Here is a 19,941-nt window from a genome sequence, read left to right on the forward strand (position 1 = left end):
AAAATAGTTCCCACACGTCTGATATGGAAGCAGCTCATATCAAACTGCCATCTGGGTACTGTAGAAAAGTGCAGGACAAAACAAAGCAAAAACAACCATCATGGCTTCCAGACAAACATTAGAAAGTTTATTCATTCCCTTGATTAATGTGCAAGAGAAAAAAACATCCACAAATCACTGCAGTTAGGATTGACCCATATGAAACAGAAAAGTTGGACAAACTGCATCTGACATCTTATTGACATATTTTACATAACAATCTCCTACATAGAGAAGCTATACGAGCTGACATCCATGGACACATTCAAACAGTGTTTGAGAAACTGTTTAAAGGACGTCCGAACTCTTTATATGAATAATTAGGTTCTGGTGACTGGCAGAGTCAATAACTATTGTATGCATACATGTCCGTCCTAGATTAGAGATAGAGGCTACATTATCAGCACTGCTGACATGTTTAAGGACACTGTGAATTTGGAGAGTTCAACTATAGTAATGTTCTAATTACAATGCATCGTAGGGTAGACTTGCGTAGTTAAGGCATGCACAGCAGAGACATACTAAACATGAACGCAACAGCTACAACACACATACAGCTAAACACTTTTATACAAAAAGCTTGATATAACAGAAACTCTGGCTTGGAAATTTTCTCAGCACACAGCTCCGCTGTTTGAGGTCCCACGAATTTTCAGATTTCTGGAATGTAATGAAAACTGAGCTTTGCAAAACTGTCTGCTCACGTTGGAACATCCCTTTGCCCAGCATGAAACAATCACTGCAAGCTTAGTGTAAACTAAAAGTAAAACAATACGGAAATCTAACTTACTGAGCAGTTTCTAAAGCGATTCTGCCTACCAACATTAGTGACAGAAATGGATACCGCTGACAGTGGGGACACGGAGGGAAGATGTCCGCCTATATTTTAAGGGACCCCTCCGCATCCCCTCTTCCCACATAAGGTTATAATTGACTCTGCTGGTAAAATCCATCATTAGTTTTCCGTTATTTATACTAATTTACATTATATGATGCGCTTAGAGCCCAAATCAAAGATCTGAGACCTAAATTATACAAATACAATTTCATAGAGTGCAAATAATTTGCTCCCCACACCCCTTTCAGTGCTGTGGTATGTGATGTCACATGGTAACTGTACAGAAGATTTAAGGTTTTGCTTGAGGGTGGTTGCTGCCAGTTGCCTGGCTGCACACCATTCATTCCCTACAGCTCATTACAAACATCCTACATTATGATCAGCCAACAAAAAAACTCATTTATTCAAAACCTTGTCTCGATTTCAGTGTTTTTGCTGTGGACATCAGGTGATTAAACAAATATTAGATGTGTACTTTAAGCTAAATAAGTTTTATTTCACATTTTGGGCAAACACTTCTGTTTTTTTTTTTTTTTTAACCAGGCTGTCTTGGTGGGAGTGATGTGACCCAGACCCCCATGCTGTGGAAGTCTGTGGGTGAAGATGCAACGATGGAGTGCAAACATACCAAGGGTTCTAGCTATTACCAGATGTACTGGTACAGACAGCTGCCTGGAGAAACTATGAAACTTGTTGTTTATACAACAACAGCTACAGTAAATCATGACTTTGGAGATTTCAATAAAGACAAATTTTCTGCCAACAAGACTAAAGCTGAAATAGGATCGTTTAGAGTGAAGAAACTGCAGCCAGAAGATAAAGGCTTGTATTTCTGTGCTGTGAGTCAACACAGTGATACAAACACATGTGTGAGCTGAACAAAAACCTCTTAGCACTGTTTATCTCTCATCCAACCACACATTGTCTCACAGTAATAATAAGAACCCCCCATATCCAGCTGTAGTGACAGCAGAGCTCCCATCACACACACTAACAGTGGCTGTTGTCTCTGGGTTCAGTCCTCATAATCCAATAATGGTCCCAGCTGCTTTGATAAGGCAGCTCCATCCTGTATTGAAAGTATAATAAATGTGATTCACAAACAAATGAGATGCAAGTATTTGATAAAACTCATTCTGCTTCGCATAAATTTGAAAACTACCTCAGGATGAATGAATTTCCTGCATCCTGTTCACTAACCAGGGTTCTTGTATGTAAAAAGTAATAAAAAAAAATGCCCTGAAACATGTGTTGTCGCCCTCCATGCAATAGTTTGATCTATTTAAAGAAAATTTAAAAAAACTGGGATAATGCGCTGTCCTCACAGCAACTTTGACCCATGATTACGCTCATTGTGGAAACAGGGGAAAATGGTAACACAAATGATGAGGTTAACAATTGAAGCTAAACTGCATCCTTACTGATTTCGGACATTCAGTTTCACTCCAAAATTTAAGCAAAGATTAAAGTTTAATAGATGGTTTTAAATGCTTATGATAAATAAGCATTAAAACTATTGTGTGATACATATGTTTGCACGGGGAGCCTCTACTATACATAAGGACCTGTCACATAATCAAAAATAGAGCCATATGCCAATTTAAATCTCAAATGAAAGTTCACACAATATTTAAATGCTTTTTCATCTCATTACTGCTCTCCCCTATTATAGAACGACTTGTGGGATCAGATTTACCTGATGAATTGTGACAAGGTGTGCTATAAACAGCACAAAGCGCTCAAAACTTTTTAGATTTCTATGTTTTTGTGTACGTAATCAAACTAGTGTGTCAGTATTACAGACTGCAGTACCCTTGGTCCTTTGCTCCTACCATCAACATCCTGTAGCTTCATAAGACAACACAAAACCACCTCCTTCAGAGATACACAGAGAGTGTCTCATGACTCTCTTCCTTTAACTCAAGCAGTTGGTCAGGCAGCAAAAAAGTCATGTTTAGTCAAAACCTCATCACATTTTCAGTCTTTCTGCTGTGGACATCAGGTGATTAACCATAAATATCTGCTTTGATCCAAAGATTTGCTACATTTAACATTTTGCATGACATCTCTGTTCTGTTCATCCAGGCTGTCTTGGTGGGAGTGATGTGACCCAGACCCCCATGCTGTGGAAGTCTGTGGGTGAAGATGCAACGATGGAGTGCAAACATACCAAGGGTTCTAGCTATTACCAGATGTACTGGTACAGACAGCTGCCTGGAGAAACTATGAAACTTGTTGTTTATACAACAACAGCTACAGTAAATCATGACTTTGGAGATTTCAATAAAGACAAATTTTCTGCCAACAAGACTAAAGCTGAAATAGGATCGTTTAGAGTGAAGAAACTGCAGCCAGAAGATAAAGGCTTGTATTTCTGTGCTGTGAGTCAACACAGTGATACAAACACATGTGTGAGCTGAACAAAAACCTCTTAGCACTGTTTATCTCTCATCCAACCACACATTGTCTCACAGTAATAATAAGAACCCCCCATATCCAGCTGTAGTGACAGCAGAGCTCCCATCACACACACTAACAGTGGCTGTTGTCTCTGGGTTCAGTCCTCATAATCCAATAATGGTCCCAGCTGCTTTGATAAGGCAGCTCCATCCTGTATTGAAAGTATAATAAATGTGATTCACAAACAAATGAGATGCAAGTATTTGATAAAACTCATTCTGCTTCGCATAAATTTGAAAACTACCTCAGGATGAATGAATTTCCTGCATCCTGTTCACTAACCAGGGTTCTTGTATGTAAAAAGTAATAAAAAAAAATGCCCTGAAACATGTGTTGTCGCCCTCCATGCAATAGTTTGATCTATTTAAAGAAAATTTAAAAAAACTGGGATAATGCGCTGTCCTCACAGCAACTTTGACCCATGATTACGCTCATTGTGGAAACAGGGGAAAATGGTAACACAAATGATGAGGTTAACAATTGAAGCTAAACTGCATCCTTACTGATTTCGGACATTCAGTTTCACTCCAAAATTTAAGCAAAGATTAAAGTTTAATAGATGGTTTTAAATGCTTATGATAAATAAGCATTAAAACTATTGTGTGATACATATGTTTGCACGGGGAGCCTCTACTATACATAAGGACCTGTCACATAATCAAAAATAGAGCCATATGCCAATTTAAATCTCAAATGAAAGTTCACACAATATTTAAATGCTTTTTCATCTCATTACTGCTCTCCCCTATTATAGAACGACTTGTGGGATCAGATTTACCTGATGAATTGTGACAAGGTGTGCTATAAACAGCACAAAGCGCTCAAAACTTTTTAGATTTCTATGTTTTTGTGTACGTAATCAAACTAGTGTGTCAGTATTACAGACTGCAGTACCCTTGGTCCTTTGCTCCTACCATCAACATCCTGTAGCTTCATAAGACAACACAAAACCACCTCCTTCAGAGATACACAGAGAGTGTCTCATGACTCTCTTCCTTTAACTCAAGCAGTTGGTCAGGCAGCAAAAAAGTCATGTTTAGTCAAAACCTCATCACATTTTCAGTCTTTCTGCTGTGGACATCAGGTGATTAACCATAAATATCTGCTTTGATCCAAAGATTTGCTACATTTAACATTTTGCATGACATCTCTGTTCTGTTCATCCAGGCTGTCTTGGTGGGAGTGATGTGACCCAGACCCCCATGCTGTGGAAGTCTGTGGGTGAAGATGCAACAATGGAGTGCAAACATACCAAGGGTTCTAGCTATTACCAGATGTACTGGTACAGACAGCTGCCTGGAGAAACTATGAAACTTGTTGTTTATACAACAACAGCTACAGTAAATCATGACTTTGGAGATTTTAATAAAGACAAATTTTCTGCCAACAAGACTAAAGCTGAAATAGGATCGTTTAGAGTGAAGAAACTGCAGCCAGAAGATAAAGGCTTGTATTTCTGTGCTGTGAGTCAACACAGTGATACAAACACATGTGTGAGCTGAACAAAAACCTCTTAGCACTGTTTATCTATCATCCAACCACACATTGTCTCACAGTAATAATAAGAACCCCCCATATCCAGCTGTAGTGACAGCAGAGCTCCCATCACACACACTAACAGTGGCTGTTGTCTCTGGGTTCAGTCCTCATAATCCAATAATGATCCCAGCTGCTTTGATAAGGCAGCTCCATCCTGTATTGAAAGTATAATAAATGTGATTCACAAACAAATGAGATGCAAGTATTTGATAAAACTCATTCTGCTTCACATAAATTTGAAAACTACCTCAGGATGAATGAATTTCCTGCATCCTGTTCACTAACCAGGGTTCTTGTATGTAAAAAATAAAAAAATAAAAAATGCCCTGAAACATGTGTTGTCCCCCTCCATGGTAAGATTTGATCTATATAAAGAAAATAAAAAACTGGGCTAATGCGCTGTCCTCACAGCAACTTTGACCCATGATTACGCTCATTGTGGAAACAGGGGAAAATGGTAACACAAATGATGAGGTTAACAATTGAAGCTAAACTGCATCCTTACTGATTTCAAACATTCAGTTTCACTCCAAAATTTAAGCAAAGATTAAAGTTTAATAGATGTCTTTAAATGCTTATGATGAATAAGCATTAAAACTATTATGTGATACATATGTTTGCACAGGAAGCATCTACTATACATGAGGACCTGTCACATCATCAAAAATAGAGCCATATGCCAATTTAAATCTAAAATGAAAGTTCACACAATATTTAAATGCTTTTTCATCTCATTACTGCTCTCCCCTGTTATAGAACGACTTGTGGGATCAGATTTACCTGATGAATTGTGATGAGGTGTGCTATAAACGGCACAAAGTGCTCAAAAAGTTTTAGATTTCTACATTTTTGTGTACGTAATCAAACTAGTGTGTCAGTATTACAGACTGCAGTACCCTTGGTCCTTTGCTCCTACCATCAACATCCTGTAGCTTCATAAGACAACACAAAACCACCTCCTTCAGAGATACACAGAGAGTGTCTCATGACTCTCTCCCTGCAGCTCAAAGTAGTAGTTCTACATTATGGTCAGGCAGCAAAAAAGTCATGTTTAGTCAAAACCTCATCACATTTTCAGTCTTTCTGCTGTGGACATCAGGTGATTAACCATAAATATCTGCTTTGATCCAAAGATTTGCTACATTTAACATTTTGCATGACATTTCTGTTCTGTTCATCCAGGCTGTCTTGGTGGGAGTGATGTGACCCAGACCCCCATGCTGTGGAAGTCTGTCGGTGAAGATGCAACGATTGAATGCGAACATACCAAGGGTGTTGACTATTACCAGATGTATTGGTACAGACAGCTGCCTGGAGAAACTATGAAGCTTGTTGTTTTTACATCAACAGTTTCAAAAAATCATGACTTTGGAGATTTTGGAAATGAAAAATTCAATGCCACCAAGACTGAGGTTGACAAAGGAACGTTTACAGTGAAGAATCTACAACCAAAAGATAAAGGCTTGTATTTCTGCGGTGTGTCAAAACACAGTGATACAAACACATGTGTGAGCTGAACAAAAACCTCTTAGCACTGTTGATCTCTAATCCAACCACACATTGTCTCACAGTAATAATAGGACCCTCCCATATCCAGCTGTAGTGACAGCAGAGCTCCCATCATACACACTCTTGGCACTGTTTATACTTATCACAGTAAAGTGACGATACAACGGCAATAACATGTGCAATGTATAATATGCAATTACTATTTAATACCCTGTGCAATAACCTGTTTCTCTATATTTAACAACACCCAGTGCAATAACTACTGTATGTATGTGTATATATATATATATATATATATATATATATATATATATATATATATATATATATATATATATATATATATATATATATATATATATATATATATATATACCCTTGTAAACACCCTGTTCTATAACCCTGTATAAAAAAAAACAACAAAACTGTCATATGTGGGTGCACTGTATATATCCCATGTACCTTTTTCTTCCTTTTGCACATTTTTCTTACTTTTGACTATTTGAGCTGATGTAATGAGTACATTTCTCCACTGTAAGATCAATAACGTCAATCAATCAAGTAATAAGACCTTCCCACATCCAGCTGTAGTGACAGCAGAGCTCCCATTACATACTCTAACAGTGGCTTTGGCCTCTGAGTTAAGTCTTCGCTACACAATAATGATTCTTACTGCTTTGATAAGGCAGCTCTGTTCTGTACTGAAAGTATAACTGTGATTCACAAAGACTGCTAAGGAAAAATCAGGTGCAAATATTTGATAAAACACCATCACATACATTTCAAAACTACCTCAGGTTCTTGTAGGCACAAAATTGGGCCTGAAACATATGTATGTAACCCTCAGTGCAAAGATTTCATCTATTAAAAGAAAATAAAGAAATTGTAATTGTGCATCCTCACAGCAACTCTGACCCATGATTGCTCTCTGAAACTGGTAACGCATATGAAGAGTTTGAGAATTGAAGCTAAACTACATTCGTACATTCAATTTTACTCCAAACTTTAAGGAAAGATAAAAGTTAAATAGATATTTTTCAATGCTTATGATGAATAAGCATTAATACTGTTGTGTGATGCATACGCTTGCACTGGGGAGCAAAACTATCCACGAGGACCTGTCACATAAACAAAAATAGAGCCATAAAACAATCTAAAACTGAAATGATAGTCCACACAATATTTAAATATTTTCTTAATCTCATTACTGCTCTCCCCTATTATAGAAAGAGTTGTGGGTTTCAGATTTACCTGATGAATTGTGATGAGGTGTGCTGCAAACACTTTCTAAGATTAAAAATCTGAAATGCTCAAAACCTTTTAGATAATGTCTAGAAGCAACATTTCTACATTTCTGTGTACATTATCAAACAGGTGTTTGTAGAGATACAGACATTTCTGTGAATGACTGCAGTACCCTTGGTCCTTTGCTCCTACCATCAACATCCTGTAGCTTCATAAGACAACACAAAACCACCTCCTTCAGAGATACACAGAGAGTGTCTCATGACTCTCTCCCTGCAGCTCAAAGTAGCAGTTCTACATTAGGGTCAGGCAGCAAAAAAGTCATGTTTAGTCAAAACCTCATCACATTTTCGGTCTTTCTGCTGTGGACATCAGGTGAATAACCATAAATATCTGCTTTGATCTACAGATTTGAAACATTTAACATTTTGCATGACATCTCTGTTCTATTCATCCAGGCTGTCTTGGTGGGAGTGATGTGACCCAGACCCCCATGCTGTGGAAGTCTGTGGGTGAAGATGCAACAATGGAGTGCAAACATACCAAGGGTGCTGACTATATCCAGATGTATTGGTACAGACAGCTGCCTGGAGAAACTATGAAACGTGTTGTTTACACAACAACAGCTTAAAAAAATCATGACTTTGGAGATTTTGGAAATGAAAAATTCAATGCCACCAAGACTGAGGTTGACAAAGGGACGTTTACAGTGAAGAATCTACAACCAAAAGATAAAGGCTTGTATTTCTGCGCTGTGTCAAAACACAGTGATACAAACACATGTGTGAGCTGAACAAAAACATCTGAGCTCTGCTCACCTCAGGCCCAACCACACATTGTGTCACTAATGAGATCCTCTCATATCCAACATTTCCTTTCTCTGTAGTGACATCAAACCTCCATCACACACACTGACAGTGGCTGAGTTTAGTCTTTTAAAAATGTAATAATATTTCCGACTGCTCTGATAAAGCCTTCTGCAGCGCTGCTCTGTGTCGAAGACATAATGAACAGGAGTAAAAAAGGCTGGCACTTCCTAGAAGATGAACTGGCACCAAAAGCTTCCAAGATGGAACATTTCACAATCCCTCTCCCCTGCTTCTACATGAAAACAACTGATTCAAACAAAGAGTAACTCAAAAATAAACTTCTCCATCGACTCACCATACTGCCACCTCCAGAAGCCATAGTTGGCCTTATTACAGGTGGCGACAACTCAGACTATAGACAGTGGACTCAAGACTTCGTGGTCTGGTGTCAGCAGAACTACCTCCTGATTAATGCAGGGAAAACCAAGGAGCTAGTGGTGGAATATCAGAGAAGTAGATCAACCCCACTGACACTGGTGAACATCAAGGGAACAGATATTGAGATAGTGGACTCCTAAAAGGACCTAGGTGTTCACCTGAGCATTAAACTTGACTGGACTGAGGTTTTGTAAAAGAAGGGTCAGAGCAGACTCTTCGTGCTGAGGAGACTAAGGTCTTTTGGAGTGCTGGGGGCGCTACAGAAGACCTTCTTCGACTTGGTTGTGGAATCAGCCATCTTCTATGGAGCTGTCTGTGGAAGTAATGGCTGAGAGAAAGCAGCTGGATAAGCTGAGCAGGAAGGCCAGCTCTATGATTGGATGCCCACTGGACTCAGTGCAGGAGGTGGGGAACAAACCCTAACTAAAATAACATCTCTGTTGGATAATGTCTCCCATCCCCATGCATGAAGCTGTCCTTCAGTGACAGACTGCTGAAACTCTAAATGCACCAGGGAGCGTTATCACAGACCACCGTTCCCAACAACCTCAAGAAGTTGTTGCATTCATGCTAATTCATGATAATTCATGACAATTTTTGCACAGTTTCTCTCTTAGTCACTTCAAAAAAAACATGCTGCCGTCAATTTGGCACATCTCTGGTGTTCCTGCTATTTTCACATATCCATTACTCCTAAAAGGTCCACAGCTGTTCTTATTTATTTTTCAGATGACTACATAGAATTTTCTTATTTTGTTATTTTTATACACTTTTTAAGGTCCATATTTGTGTGACCACTTTTGCTGTAATGCTTTTACTGCTGTAACACCACATGAATTTCCCCATTGCGGGACAATAAATATATTTTCTTTTCCATTCTATTATATCTGCAGGGGGAAGCTGTTTACTAAATGCTTTTGGTTTTATTTTTTAATCCAGCACTTACTTTAAGAAGACAGACAAAACACATTTCTATTATAAATCTGTCTTCTGTAAAGTCATGCTCTAGTGTTGTTTTTTTTTTTACCTTAGATTTCTACAGTCCATTATATTTCATTCAGTCTTATAGTCTCAAGTTCCCTTCTTTCAGTGTTGTAGTGTGGTCTCCATCCAGAGGAGGGAACCATTGTTCATTCTTAAATAGAGCCTGACCTTGATGTAAGATACATATTTTTAACAATCCTCTCTGGGAAGCAAGATAAATATGAAATTAACGGTTAATTTAAAAATTTGCAGGGTGTAGAAAAGAAATCAGATTTCCCAAAACCTGGGACTTTCTAATAACATATGTGAACAATCTACTAGGACTGGACCGGGAACTCTGAATCATTACATCTGCCCTTGAACAAAATCTGTTATAGCAAGTTTTAAGAGCACTGCTTGTTACTGTTTGTTGTGTTTTTTTGTTTTGTTTTTTGTGGGTAAGATCTGTCTTTGTATATTGTTGGTACTGTCTGTTATAATTAGAAAATATGCCTGTTTTATATGTTCAATGAAAATCAGAAATAGTGTTTTAATAAAGGAAAATGTATGATTATTTATTTATTTAGGATAAAATACTATATTTATTGATCTAATGCATGCATGGCAACTAACATTGAAAGTCTTAAATTTACAAATAGAAATCTTGCAACTTTTTAATTAATTGAACGTGTGTCAGTTTTGGCTTTCCACAGAACATTGCAAACTCTGGACAAAACAAGTTGGGCAAATTTTAATTGCTGCATAACTTAATTTAGCAAAGATAGTCAACAAATCCTTGACAGAAACTGCTGATATTTTTGTGTCATCAGAGCACTTACAAACTTTGACACCCCAGAGAACAGAATTTCTGCAAGTGAGGGTGATCCACAGTTAAGCTGTTCCTGCGGCTCCAGGCGGTTTCCTCAGGTGAGAGTTCTATAATTTCTATGTTTAGGTGATGGAGCTGCTGCCTGATCAAGGATGGAGGGGAAACATTGTGTTTTGTATTTTCTAATTGCAGCACAGGGAGCCATATGTTTTACCGCAGTAGCCTGATAAAAAAAAAAAAAAATTATGCTGCATTAGCAACACAACCATTAAGAAGGCATCATAGTTGGAGGTAGTTCCATAATACTGCAGTGGATAATCGGAAGGAAGTGAAAATAGGAAAATATCTGATGTAACTTGCATATAGAGTAGTACTGAATTTCTGTGCTAACATAAAAACGTAAAGAAATAAACAAATGTTCTTGACGAATGATTCACTCAACAGTTGCATAGAGATCAACTATTTAAGAAATACTACAAGAAATGCACTTGTCGAAATCGCTTATATCTGTGTTGATATGGCAATTTACTATGTCGAATTTTGGATTTCATTAAAAGGCTTTGAGTGTGCTACAAGTTAATATTAAACAACTTTTTATAAAAAATCTTCTAAACGTATATTAAGTACAATTCTATGTTCCTGTGTGGTTTTACAAGGATACATATTAAATACTTCCTGTAAAGTTACCACCCAGAACATTGTGATAGAATCTTTGAAGCTACATAAATGTTTTACTTTCTTATTTTGATTGAATGCAGTTCTGAATCTGTATGGTTAAGCTATGGTGAATGTAAAATTCATGACTGCTGAAGCTGTAGTTGACAAAACAGTTTGACCATTCAGAAGAGGAGGTGGAGCTTTTTCAGCTGCTGCCCCAAAATTGTAGAATGAGCCCCCCCTCCTCATTAGAAAATTATCTTTACTGTCTTACTGTTTAATTGTTTTTTTTATTTGGTTTTATTTTATTATATTTGTTATATTCCTTTAAATGCATGTGTTGTTTTTCTACAGTTTTGGATTTACCTGATATTTACAGCACTTTGTGGCAGCTATGGTTGTTTTGAAGGGCTTTATAAATAAAGTTGAATTGAGTTGAGGCATGGAGGCACACCAAAATATATTATACTACTTATAATGTTAACAACAGGACTAGAACATTGTAGGGCCTGTTAAAGGAAAGCCAAGTTAGTTCTCCCTGATTCTTTCATGAGAAGAGATCACTGAGAAAAACACTTAAATAGCAGTTTGCAATGTTTAAGTATAAAATTACTAGAAAACATGGGTAGAATTTAAGCTTAGACCAGAGAAATGGCTCAGGTTTCAAAACACAGGCCTTATGGGGCTTTCATTAGGAAAAGAGGCCTTAATAACAGTTACAGAAGCTTTTTATACATCTGCATTCACACTCACATCCTCAAAAAATTACATCATATAGACGTTGTTTGTAAATGAGGAGACATCACTGGCTCCAAACTAATCAAGATAATACAGTGTCTTCTAACAGTAGATCCAATCCAAATGCACCCTGACAGAAAACTGTCTTAATTCATAAACTCCTTGCCTTAAAAAGCCTTAAACATTAGCATTAATACTTTACAGGTAAGTAATATCAGAGTTTAACATGCATATACATTAACAATAGAAAGGAATGATCTAACAGGTTTTAAGAAAGAACTGAGAATGTTCCCTGCTGCATAAAAGTGCAGACCATACTGGTTTCAGGTAAAAACCACGAACACATACAATATCAGATAAGGAACAGAAGGGAATGAAACACTTGCACGCCAACATTTAAAGCACTCAGCATTAAAAGCAGTTTACTTATGTGCTGCTCACTACAACGGTACTGCATGTTACTGCTCCTCTTTTCATTACCCTCCACTGCAGCTGTATTACCTGCTTTGATGAGGTTAGACCATATGTTATATGACAAATATGATAGTAGACTTTAAGCCTGCTGTAACCACGCCCACCTATAGAGCACTCATTCTCTGCTGTAGCCTCAAATTAGAGGCTTTAAACCATTGAATAGGCTGCTGAGCATATCACAGTAACAGCAGTATGATGCATGACAGAATGAGAGTCATCATCTTAATAATAACCCTCAACACTCTGCTGTTTTCAGGTAATCACTCTTTACTGTATTACAATATCATAACTTAAACCCAGAGTGGTGTTGTATGGTGTTATATTTTGTGTAGTGTTGCACCGATACCAGTATCGCACGGGGTCCCGATACTGCCCTAAAATGATGGTATCGGTATCGGCGAGTACCAACAAATAGGGCGCCGATACCATTTTGAGAGCCATAAGTTTATTCAACTATTGTCACCCATTCCTGGTAGGCAATAAAAAGTTCTAGTGGATTCACTTTGTATTAGATTTTTTCTTGCTTCACAAAGGTAGGCAGCAACTTGACAAAGTTATGATGGCGATAATTTTACATTATTATGGTATCGGTATCGGCCGATACTGCACAGCCAGGTATCGGGTATCGGCATCGGCGCAACACTAATTTTGTGTCATGTTCTTTTTTTTCCAATGTTGAATTATACAAATGCATGTTGTTTTGTTCTTCCACAGGTTCTTCTCTCAGTAATCAAGTCCGCCAGACTCCACTTTACATTCAAGCAAATCCAGGAAACTCAGCCGTTATCAACTGCTCTCACAGCATTCAGAACTACAACGTTATGCTTTGGTACAAGAGATCAGAGGACAGGCAGCTCCAGCTCCTAGGTTATAAGTTCCCTGGGAGCAGTTCTATTGAACCTGGAGTGAAAGTGGAGATTGGAGGGAATGCAGATAAAGACCAGAACTGCACTCTGACAATAAAAAAGCTCAATGTGAGCAGCAGTGCTGTTTACTTCTGTGCTGCTAGTTTCCACAGTGATGCATATCAATGCTCCTCGGTGCAAAAACCTCAACCTTCATTGAAAAAAAAACCAGAGTGTTGCACAAATTGGTCTAAAGACACTTTTAATTCATATTTTTTACCCAAAATATTTAACATTTACTTATAATGTATCGTTAGCCTGTCTGTAACTCAAATGTAGAAATTGTAAAATATAGATATTAAGGCTCACATACTGGCAGAAATGAGTAACCCCTAAAATGAATTGCATAGGCTGTTGAAAAGGAAACATGGGTACAGCTGCTGTTTTTGCTTTGAAACAATTTAGTTTTAGATTTTAATTACTTTAGCAGCATCCAAAATAATTATACAACTTCAAAGCTAAAATGTTTTATTTTCAGTAACATCAAATGGTCAAACTGCACATTGCAGCGACATGAACCTCTCCTCCATCAATACGGAGACCTCCATTGTACAAGATGGCTTCTGCAACTTCGCTTTATCCATCTTGTCAAGTGATGACGAGATGACGAGATCCATTCACGTTAGATCGCTACATCAAGCTTTAAAAAAAGCTGTTTTATTTTAGCCCTAGAAGGACTGTTTCCTATCCTACTTCCAGCATAGACACAGACAACCTGCTGCTTCTCTCATCCCGCTCCGCCGCTCATTCCTGCCATCGGCTGCTTTGATCTTCAGCGGCCCTCTTACCATCTACAGCAGTTAGTGTCCAGAGCCTAGCCTTGTTCTCTTCCTGCTCTGTTGCCCTGGCAATGCCATCCTCCTAACGGTAAGCCGAAGCAACTCTACTCTGCCTTCAGACCTATCTCCACCCATCGGACAAATCCGATCTTCCGTCATTCTGCTTGAGTCCACCGTATTTAGCCTTTAATTACCCTGGCCAGCTGTATCCTCTTCCAGGCCATCAGTGCTTTTTGCGGGCAGGCCTCTCCGAGCTACCGCTGTGCTCCTCAGCTCTCTTCCTGAGCTAGCAGCGGCAAGGTGCTGCCTCTACCGCTGTGGTTGCTTAGCTCCATATCTGACTCATTCCAAATATGGAGCTCTCTCTCAGTCACTGTTCTCACCTTGATTCCCTGCTGCTCCTGCCTGAGCTCACGGATGCCATCTTCCCTCACCTCTGTTGTCCAGGTGAGACAACCCCCTGTTTTTTGGCAGTCTGAGAAAGATGTGAGACCAATCAGGAAATGTAAAAAAAAAATAGAATTAAAATAAAAAAACGGCAATTTAAAATGGTGGTCTTCATAATAACTGGGTGGTTGCAGTTTGCGGTCAGTGCAAGACTTTTTTTTTTTTGAGTTTTTACGGCTGTAGTGGCTCGATTTTTCTTACAGTAGGCTGACAGGAAAGGGGGTATACGAGAGGTGGAGAGACATGCGGCAAAGGACCACAGGTCAGATTCAAACTCGGGTCAGCCACGTCGAGGACTAAGGCCTCCGTCCATGGGTCGTGCGAGCTTACCACTGCGCCACCTGCACACCCTGGTCAGTGTAAGTCTAGTTTACATAGATAATTTTAGTATTTTATTAGTCTTGTTTTGATTGTATATAGGCCTCCAACTTGCTGCAGTCCCATTCGAGTGAATACTGATCAGTATAGTCTCTAGTTTGTCAGCTCTGTGCTTCCGTAGGGCAAAAGATGTTTGCCATGACAAATGTAAACCCACTCCCATGCAGTGTTGGGCACGTTACTTTGAAAAAGTAATTAGTTATAGTTAGTAGTTACTTCTCCCACTCACTGAGTTACTCTTCACTGAGTTACTCCACAATAAAAGTAAGTAGTTACTAGTAAAAGTAACTATTGCGTTACTTTTGCGTTTCTCGCCCCCGTAACCCTCACCGCCAGCTGAATAGAGCGGACGACAAAGACAAGAACCTGCAGAGAGTTTGCCATTTATTGCAACTCAACGTAAATGACACCAGGGGGGAACGCGATGTGAAGTTTTTTTAACAGGGCATTCAGATCTGCTGAGTATATGAAATCAATAACTGGGGATGTCTAATTCTGAAATCCTGTGTGTTTGGGTTGTTATAGATACTACAACATCTATCTATCCATCTATCTATCTAGATGTATACTCTGTGTGTGACATAAAATATGGATCTCCATCCCTGCCACAAAGGCCATCAAATAATGTTTAGAATAAAAAATGAAGTAGGTTGAAAAGGCAGAGTATCCATCCATCCATCCATCCATCCATCCATCCATCCATCCATCCATCCATCCATCCATCCATCCATCCATCCATCCATCCATCCATCCATCCATCCATCCATATTTCTCCCTTTCTCCATATAGGCTATCATTTGAAAAAGGTTCATTGTGCGACCTGAGTAACGCGCAGTAACAGGGTGTCTGCAATGGTAACTGCGTTATAGTTACAGTCAAAGTAATTAGTTAGATTATTCATTACTAAAACAAGGTAACGGCGTTAATAACGCTGTTACTTTCAACACCGTTAGTCCCATCACTGCTCCCATGTAATCATAAATAGCCATTTTTAAGTCAAGGCAAATATAAAGATTGAGACTCTCAGTTCATAAGTGATAATAAACAATATACATATACATTATAAACACAATTTATGACAGTAAATCTCAGTGATTATTACACACCGTACCATTAAACAACAGGCATGATCAGATATAATGGTGTTACAAAGAGCATGAATGCACAAGATAGTGATAAATTTGTGATATAACCTTTAGTCAGGAGATGGTGAACACTGAGTGGATCAGCAGTGTTGAAAGATCTCTGATTTTATTTTCTCTCTTCAGGTAGCCATGTGAAAGCTGTGGGAAAATAAACTCTTGTCTCTCAATAAATCACTCAAATTCAGTTCTTTATCCCTGAGCAACATAGGAGATGTATTTGTACAAACTATTGGATTCTTCGAACATTATCAGAAAATCTCAAAGCATTATCTGATGTTGGTTTGTTTTATACATTCCCAAATCATAGATAGAGTTATGGTTCAGATCATTCTTTGTAAACAAACCTGTTATATCAGACATCCTCTTTTCCAAAGAAACGGCAGGTAAAAATGACTTAACTCCATGATAATTCAACTGTTTCATCTTGTACACATTACTAGGTAACATTCCTAAACATTTAAGGCTAGAGCAATCCTGAATCTTATCTCAGACAGCTGTAAAAACAAATCAGTCCACTTTTCAGAAAAACTGGTCAATTTTCAATAAATTATTTTTCCAATGTGAAGGTCGATAATCATGTTTTTTAAATAATTTCTTGAACCACTCCAGCTCCAGACTCAAATCAAAGAATGTAATCTTGCAGAGAAGTAGATGGAGGCCATCTAAAAGTCATTTCCCAGGCGAGATATATTGTTCATTACCAGATGAGTCCATCAACATCTAGAAAGCTCATGAAAGACTGGGGATAAAAGAGGAAAAATATTTTCAGAGAGTTGGATAACTAGAAGGTGGCCACTACAACATAGATGATAAGCACTGGACATAAATAGGTAAGTCAGGTTTTATCTTTTAGCAGCTTTATCAGACAAGCATCACATAGTGTTTTAGTAATGGCCTCTCTGAATATGAATGAGGCAGTGAGAGAGCAACTTCCTGAAAAGCTCTGTCTCCATAGGTTGGTGGTACCACCGACAACATTTGGCTCACAGACTCTACTTTCCAAAATGGAGATAGAGGATGGAAAAGGCCCAGAATGTATTTAGGGGTGTGGCCATGAATTGCTCTGAATGTTAAAACCAACATTTTAAGATTAATTCTCAGGCATTCAGATAACCATTGGAGTGAGACCAGATCAGAAGATATCTGAGCTCTTCTGTTAGATTTGTTAAAATCCTAACTGCAGCATTCGGTTTAGACTGTAGGGGAGCCAATGAGGAGCTTTTAGAAGTAAAAATATTAGACACTTTGATCTGTAACAACAAGGTTACTGTCACTCCCTTCCAACCTCCTACTTCACACCCCTATAGGGTTACACCCCTCTCTTTGAGAATCACTCATGTTGCCTAAAAAAAGCTTCAGTTTGTTCAGCTGCTAAGCATACCATAGCAACAGTGGCATGATACCTGACAAAATGTGTGTCAGAATCTTAATACTAACTCTAAACACTCTGCTGTTTTCAGGTAATCCCTGTTTCTAGTACCAAATTACCAGAACTTTCACTGTTACAGTTGTACTTTTTAAGTGTTTTTCTTTTTCACAGTTGAATTACTTGATGCAAATACATATTGTTTTGTTCTTCCACAGGATCTTCTCTCAGTAATCAAGTCCGCCAGACTCCACTTTACATCCAGGCAAATCCAGGAAACTCAGCCAATATCAACTGCTCTCACAGCATTCAGAACTACAACGTTATGCTTTGGTACAAGAGATCAGAGGACAGGCAGCTCCAGCTTCTAGGTTATAGGTATTTGGGCAGCAGTACCTATGAATCTGGAGCGAAAGTGGAGATTGAAGGGAGTGCAGACAAAGACAAGAACTGCACTCTGACAATACAGGAGCTCAGTGTGAGCAGCAGTGCTGTTTACTTCTGTGCTGCTAGCTACCACAGTGATGCATATCACTGCTCCTCAGTGCAAAAACCTCAACCTTCACTGAAAACCTATATATAGGAATAGCTATAGAAATTTGTATGAAGACTCTTTGACAGGTTTAAAATTTAAGTCTACAAACTGTGGCTAAAAGCCTTCAGCTGATCCAAAATGTTGCAGCCAGAGTTATGATGAAAATTAAAAAGAGAGATCATATCTCTCCTGTTCTGGCTCTTCTTTGTTGGCATTCTGTTAAATCCAGAATATAAAGCCTTAAATGGCCAAGCTCCATCTTATATCAGGAAATAATTGTTCCTTATGTTCCTAAAAGAGCACTTCACTCTCAATCTGCAGGTTTACTAGTGGTTCATGGAATTTCTAAATGGAGAATGGGAGGCAGATCTTTTAGTTATCAGGCTCCTCTCCTGTGGAACCAACTACCAGTTTTAGTCCATGAGCCAGACACCCCGTCTACTTTTAAGGCTAGACTTAAAACTTTCCTTTTTGATAAATCTTATAGTTAGAGTGGCTCAGGTTATCTTGAGCTATCTCTATAGTTATGCTGCTATAGGCTTAGACTGCTTGAGGACAGAGGGTCAGTTTTCCATCATTCTATCTCTATTCTCCTATCCTGCAGTATTTGTTATTTCAATCTCTAACGCTATGCTCTCTGCTTTTTCTCATTGTAGCTTCATAAATCAGTCATAATCTAGCTGTCTTTATCCATGCTGGGTCAGATCCTGATGTTTGCAGGGAAAGGATGCAGGGAAAGTTTCTTGCGCTCCGAGGAGCCACTGCGCATGTATTACGAGAGGTCCGAAAGACTTTTTGCACCCTTGGGTGGAAATACAGTACATCACCAATCTGACAAAAAATGGAATTAGGCTTTAGTAGTCATTACAGATTAAACATTTATCTTTCACATCTAAAAACATATATATATATATATATATATATATATATATATATATATATATATATATATATATATATATATATATATATATATATATATATATATATATATATATATATATATATATATATATATATATATTTCGAAGTATTTTACAATTTAATCTAAAATAAAAATATGATTTATTTATTTTTTTTTTTATGTCTTAATCAGTGTCATCAGGTGTGGGGAGATGCCCTAGCGCCCTCTATTGGCAAGCCGCCACTGGGTAGTTGACTGAACCATACAGGCCATAACAGACTCTTGTTTATGAGACTTGCATCATTCCTTACTGTGAGATATTTAATCACACTGTGGGCAAGCTGCTGCAGTTTTTGTTTTTAAAAAATGTGATTCAAAAAGAAACTGCTTCTCTTTGGAAGCTCTGTGAGGAAAATGTGATCTCCTCTGTATAACCGTAGGTACATAACCAACCTTACAAAATTAGTCAAAGTGTTGTTATTTTTTTGTTTCTTAATAGATTAAAACACGCTTTAAAATCTCAAGCTTTTGTTAACACAGTCATGAGCTATATAAACCAAATATAAATATAAAACAGAAAGCTTTCACAAAACCCTTAAAAGAACCAGTATAAGTCAAGGTGAGTCAAGTTCTTATAAAAATAAAAACAAGTCCTCATAAAATCAGGGCCCATAAAGTCTATTACCTATGAAAAATCTTTTTTTTTACACCACACAAAATTTTTAGCTGTTCTCCAAATCAAGTATCTTTATCACCTGTAGAAAAAAAACACATAGCATTTTAATTATCATATCATATACAGCTCCCCATAGGTTCATACTCTGAAATTTATTTTTTAATGCCAATAAAAATACTAAGCCAAAGCTTAGTATTTTAAACCCTCCAAACATCCTTCTTTATGTCACTGTGGCTCCGCCCACCTACTGATTGATCTTCTTGTCTTA

General features: G+C 38.0%; 2 gene segments (V, D, J or C); both read left to right on the top strand.

The window, feature by feature from the left end:
* Positions 1 to 12,713: 12,713 nt before the first annotated feature.
* Positions 12,714 to 16,327, top strand: LOC119794967. The segment is given in 4 exon segments: positions 12,714 to 12,794; positions 13,253 to 13,578; positions 14,876 to 15,028; positions 16,316 to 16,327. Coding segments are annotated over 4 exon segments (555 nt in total).
* Positions 16,328 to 17,572: 1,245 nt separating this feature from the next.
* Positions 17,573 to 18,141, top strand: LOC119794968. The segment is given in 2 exon segments: positions 17,573 to 17,652; positions 17,777 to 18,141. Coding segments are annotated over 2 exon segments (429 nt in total).
* Positions 18,142 to 19,941: the final 1,800 nt, after the last annotated feature.

The sequence above is a fragment of the Cyprinodon tularosa genome, unplaced genomic scaffold (genome assembly GCF_016077235.1).
Source record: "Cyprinodon tularosa strain WSP-4 unplaced genomic scaffold, ASM1607723v1 ctg499, whole genome shotgun sequence".
NCBI classification, from domain to species: Eukaryota; Metazoa; Chordata; class Actinopteri; order Cyprinodontiformes; family Cyprinodontidae; genus Cyprinodon; species Cyprinodon tularosa.